The sequence below is a fragment of the Rhagoletis zephyria genome, unplaced genomic scaffold (genome assembly GCF_001687245.7).
Source record: "Rhagoletis zephyria isolate East Lansing unplaced genomic scaffold, Rhagoletis_zephyria_1.1 Rzeph_scaffold_01730, whole genome shotgun sequence".
Classification (NCBI taxonomy): domain Eukaryota; kingdom Metazoa; phylum Arthropoda; class Insecta; order Diptera; family Tephritidae; genus Rhagoletis; species Rhagoletis zephyria.
Window position 1 is genome coordinate 104,156 of NW_016158814.1, and position 5,363 is coordinate 109,518.

Genomic DNA, 5,363 nt, shown 5'->3' on the forward strand with positions numbered 1-5,363 from the left:
CAATCCCGAGAAGGTAGAACAGACGTAGCCCTTGTTTTTACCGATAATATCAATGTCGTTGGCATACGCCAGCAATTGTACGCTCTTGTAAAGTATTGTGCTTGAGCGGTTCAGTTCTGCGGCTCTTATTATCTTCTCCAACATCAGATTAAAGAAATCACAAAGGGAGTTCCCTTGTCTAAAACCTCGTTTGGTATCAAACAGCTCGGAGTGGTTCTTCCCTATTCTGACGGAGCTGGTGGTACTGCTCAACGTCATTTTACACAGCCGTATTAGCTTCGCGGGGATACCAAATTCAGACATCGCGGCATAAAGGCAACTTCTCTTCGTGCTGTCGAAAGCGGCTTTGAAATCGACAAATAGATGGTGTGTGTCGATCCTATTCTCGCGGGTCTTTTCCAAGATTTGGCGTATTGTGAATACCTGATCTATGGTGGATTTTCCAGGCCTAAAGCCACACTGATAAGGTCCAATCAGCTCGTTGACGGTGGGCTTCAGTCTTTCGCACAATACGCTCGATAAGACCTTGTAACCTATGCTTAGAAGGCTAATTCCGCGGTAGTTGGCGCGTATGGCGGGGTCGCCTTTCTTGTGGATTGGGCAGAGCACACTTAAATTCCAGTCGTCGGGCATGCGTTCATCTGACCATATTCTGCATACGAGCTGATGCATGCACCTCATCAGCTCCTCGCCGCCGTACTTGAATAGCTCGGCTGGCAGGCCGTCAGCTCCAGCAGCTTTGTTGTTTCGTACCTCGTCATAGTCAGGCGGTGGGACAGCTACTCCATCATCATCGACTGGGACTCGGGTTCGTCTTCTTCACTACTTTCAGCGCTGCTGCCATTCAGTAGGTTGTAAAAGTGTTCCCTTCACAATTTAAGTATATTCTGGACATTGGTCACTAGGTCGCCATTGTTGTTCTTACAGGAGTTCGCCCCGGTCTTGAAACCTTCCGTAAGTCGCCTAACCCTCTCGTAGAATTTTCGGGCGTTCTTCCTGTCGGCCAGCATCTCAAGCTCTTCGCACTCACGTATTTCGGCCTCTTTCTTCTTATTGCGGCAAATACGTCTCGCTTCCTTCTTCAGTTCCCTATAACGGTCCCACATGGCTCGCGTTGCGCCCGAAAGCAGCGTGGCCCTGTAGGCGGCATCTTTTTTCTCTGCGGCTTCTTGACATTTTCACTGGAAGATAATTCTCCGCAGATGGCGGCTCTAAGCACCGAAGTGTTTGCATAACTTCATCTAACCGGGCATTAAATTCTCTTCTATTTTGTTCATTTTGTTGTTTCAGAATCTCAATTAACTGCTCTCTAGTTACGCTCATTTTGATATTAAGTTAGAAAAACTCACAATAAAAATAAATTGCAAAGTTTTTGTTTTTGCACTTATTTCACTGGATCACACGAAAAATCGAACAATTACTTACAATAGTATTTGCATTGCAGTATAGTATTAAAGCAGATTCTCCTTGTGTCATTCCAGTAGGGCTGCCAGATTTTTTGTGCGCAAAGTCAGTACGTTAGACTTCTTCATGCTAAAAAAAATCAGTACTTTTCAGTACATTTATATTCAAGGCAAAATTATGAATGTAGGTAACAGATAATACTTTAAAACGCCAGAGTACTTGTTTTTTTAACAATATTCTGGTATATAAATAAAATATAGTTCATAAAAACTAACAGTGTCATTCACTTTAACATGAGTGTACGCTAGAGTGGTTTAAACAAATTTTTTTTTGGAAAATCATAAACGCTATCTAGAATTCTCGTTATTTGTTATAAAAAAAGAGACACGTACTTTTTTATTTCGAAAAGAAAAGTTTTTTTAGAGGTTTCGCTGGTCGGTTTTTTTATAAAAAACGCTGATGTTCTCAATTTTTTTATTTTTGTGATATGGTAAAATGCAGCTGAAAATTTGGTTTGGAACGTTCCCTTTATTACATACCTGTCACCGGTTGATAGACTTATACAATTTTTTTTTAATTGACCGCCATATTGAATTCGTCATTTTGAAGTTTGAAAATCTGACATCAGATTCTTAATCAGCAACCCCAGGAACACACTGGTAACGAGTTTCCACCCTTGACAATGCTTAAAACGTTCAGTATCAACGTTTTAATTTTAGTAATTTTTTAAGAATTTTATCGATATATTGGATCCGTCATTTTGAATTTAAAAAAATTGACTTCAGATTCGTAATCACCGACCCCAAAAACTCTGGAGTGCCTGGTTTTGAACAAATCCAATCATATTTAAAAATATTGGTCACCATTTTGGATCCGCCATTTAGAATTTTGAAAAACTGACTTCAGGATCCTAATTAGCAATCCCAGAAACCCCTGGTAACAAGTTCCAACCCATGACAATACGTAAATCGTTCAGTATCAACGTTTTCATTTTAGTATTCTCTTTTGGAAAGCATATTTTCGGGAACTAGTAGGTTTATTCTAACTGTCCAAGACAGATATGTAGTTAAGGGAATGTTCCCAATAATACCAGAGTAATTACATGTAAAAACCACATTTTTAGCTGCATTTTAACATATTACGAAAATAAAACAGGTAAGAAAGTTTTTTCACCTTTCCGAAACCTACCGCTAGATGGTAAGCCAGGGTGTATCAATTTTGAGTAAATTAGCGTCCTTAAATTTCGAAATATTGCCTTTTCAATCATTTCTGAAATTTACCGTTATATGTAATTTTAGTCCGATTTCAATAATTTTCAACGTTTTGCTTTTATGTGGCAAGCACAATAAAAATACCGAGTTTGGTACAAATTGGTAGAACGGTTACCGAGATACATATATGTGATCATAAGTGGGCGGTGCCACGCCCATTTTCCAAAATTTTATCATAAACGCATTTCTTGGTAAGGAATTGTTGCAAGCGTCAATTTTTAATAAATTAGCTTTAATATTTACTGATTTATCGAAGATTTCGTATTTCTCTAAATTACCTTTATATGCAATGTGGGCGTGGTTATTGTCCGATTTTAAAAATTTTCGGCCATTTGGTATGCTGCACCAAGGCCAACAACCAAGATATACACATGTAACCATAAGTGGGCGTGGCTACGCCCATTTTCCAAAAATTTATAATATTCTTATTTTTCGTCTAAAAATTATTGTAAATATCAATTTTGAGTGAATTATCTTCAGTAGTTACTAAAATATCGCAGTTTTCGTATTTCTGGAAATTACCGTTATATGGGAAGTGGGCCTGGTTACAGTCCGATTTCGCCCATTTTCAATACCAACCTACCTTGGATTAAGGGAAACCTACATACCAAATTTCGTTGAGATATATCAATTTTTGCTCGAGTTATCGTGTACACGGACGGACGGACAGACGGAATTNAGAGTAATTACATGTAAAAACCACATTTTTAGCTGCATTTTAACATATTACGAAAATAAAACAGGTAAGAAAGTTTTTTCACCTTTCCGAAACCTACCGCTAGATGGTAAGCCAGGGTGTATCAATTTTGAGTAAATTAGCGTCCTTAAATTTCGAAATATTGAAGTTTCAAGCATTTCTGAAATTTACCGTTATATGAAAAGCGGCCGTAATTTTAGTCCGATTTCAATAATTTTCAACGTTTTGCTTTTATGTGGCAAGCACAATAAAAATACCGAGTTTGGTACAAATTGGTAGAACGGTTACCGATATACATATATGTGATCATAAGTGGGCGGTGCCACGCCCATTTTCCAAAATTTTACCATAAACGTATTTCTTGGTAAAGAATTGTTGCAAGCATCAATTTTGAATAAATTAGCTTCAATATTTACTGATTTATCGAAGATTTTGTATTTCTCTAAATTACCGTTATATGGGATGTGGGCGTGGTTATTGTCCGATTTTAAAAATTTTCGGCCATTTGGTATGTTATGCGAAGGCCAACAACTGTGCCAAGTTTGGAAGAAATTGGTGCAGCGGTTACCAAGATATACACATGTAACCATAAGTGGGCGTGGCTACGCCCATTTTCCAAAAATTTATAATATTCTTATTTTTCGTCTAAAAATTATTGTAAATATCAATTTTGAGTGAATTATCTTCAGTAGTTACTAAAATATCGCAGTTTTCGTATTTCTGGAAATTACCGTTATATGGGAAGTGGGCCTGGTTACAGTCCGATTTCGCCCATTTTCAATACCAACCTTTCTTGGATTAATGGAAACCTACATACCAAATTTCGTTGAGATATATCAATTTTTGCTCGAGTTATCGTGTACACGGACGGACGGACAGACGGAATTACAGACAGACATGGCTTAATCGACTTCTCTATTCATTCTGAGCATTTACGTATACATTTATCTATATCTATCTCGATTCGTTTTGGCTGTTACAAACAACCGTTAAGTGAAAAAAATTAATATACCCTTGTGCTCAAGTGCGCTCGGGTATAAAAATCATCAGCGTTTTAATAAAAAAACCGACCATCGCAACCTCTAAAAAAACTTTGTTTTCGAAATAAAAAAATACGTGTCTCTTTTTTTTATCACAAATAACAATATTTTGATGTAGCGTTTCTGAATTTCCAAAAACAGTATTTTTTTAACCACTCTAGTGTACACATAATTGTACACGGAAGCCAGTAAATCTTACTATCTTATCTTACTAATATCTTACTAATCTTACTAATATTATAAATGTGAAAGTTTGTATGTTTGGATGTTTGGGAAATCATCACGCGGAAACGACTGAACGAATTTGCATGAAATTTTGTACGAAGATAGCTTATGGGCCAGATTGGTTAATAGGCTCTTTTTTAAGAGTTGCCACCTGTTAAAAAAGTTTAATTTATTTAATATGCGCGAACGACTGAATCGATCTGCATGAAAATTTGCACACAGATAGCTTATGACCTAGGTTGGAAAATAGGGTACTTTTCTTAAGAGTTGCCACCTGTTAAAAAAGTTTCATTAAATTAATACGCGGAAAGGACTGAATGGATTTACATGAAATTTTGAAAGCAGATAGCTTATGACCTACAGTGGAAAATAGGCTAATCTTTTGGAAGAGTTACCACCTGTTAAAAAAGTTTAATTAAGTTAATACGCGGAAACGATTAACGGATTTGCATGAAATTTTGCACACAGATAGCTTATGACCTAGGTTAGGAAAAAGGCTACTTTTTTAAGAGTTGCCACCTGTTAGAAATGTTTAGTTTAATTAATACGCGGAAATGAGTGAACTGATTTGCATGGAAGTTTTCACACAGATAGCTTATGAGCTTGGTTGAAAAATAGGCTACCTTTTTTTAAGAGTTACCACCTGCTAAAAAAGTTTAATTAAATTAATACGCGGAAAAGTCTGAACGGATTTGGATGAATTTTTGCAAGCAGATAGCTTATGAC

General features: G+C 36.9%; 1 protein-coding gene across 1 annotated transcript in view; it reads right to left on the reverse strand.

Moving 5' to 3' along the window:
• The window catches only part of LOC108364963 (uncharacterized), an 11,036-nt gene extending 9,577 nt beyond the window's left edge, over positions 1-1,459 (reverse strand). The window contains exon 1 of the mRNA XM_017618850.1: positions 1,426-1,459. Within this exon, the coding sequence (XP_017474339.1) occupies positions 1,426-1,439 (14 nt within the window). The 5' untranslated portion in view covers positions 1,440-1,459. The remainder of the gene's footprint in view (positions 1-1,425) is intronic.
• Positions 1,460-5,363: the final 3,904 nt, after the last annotated feature.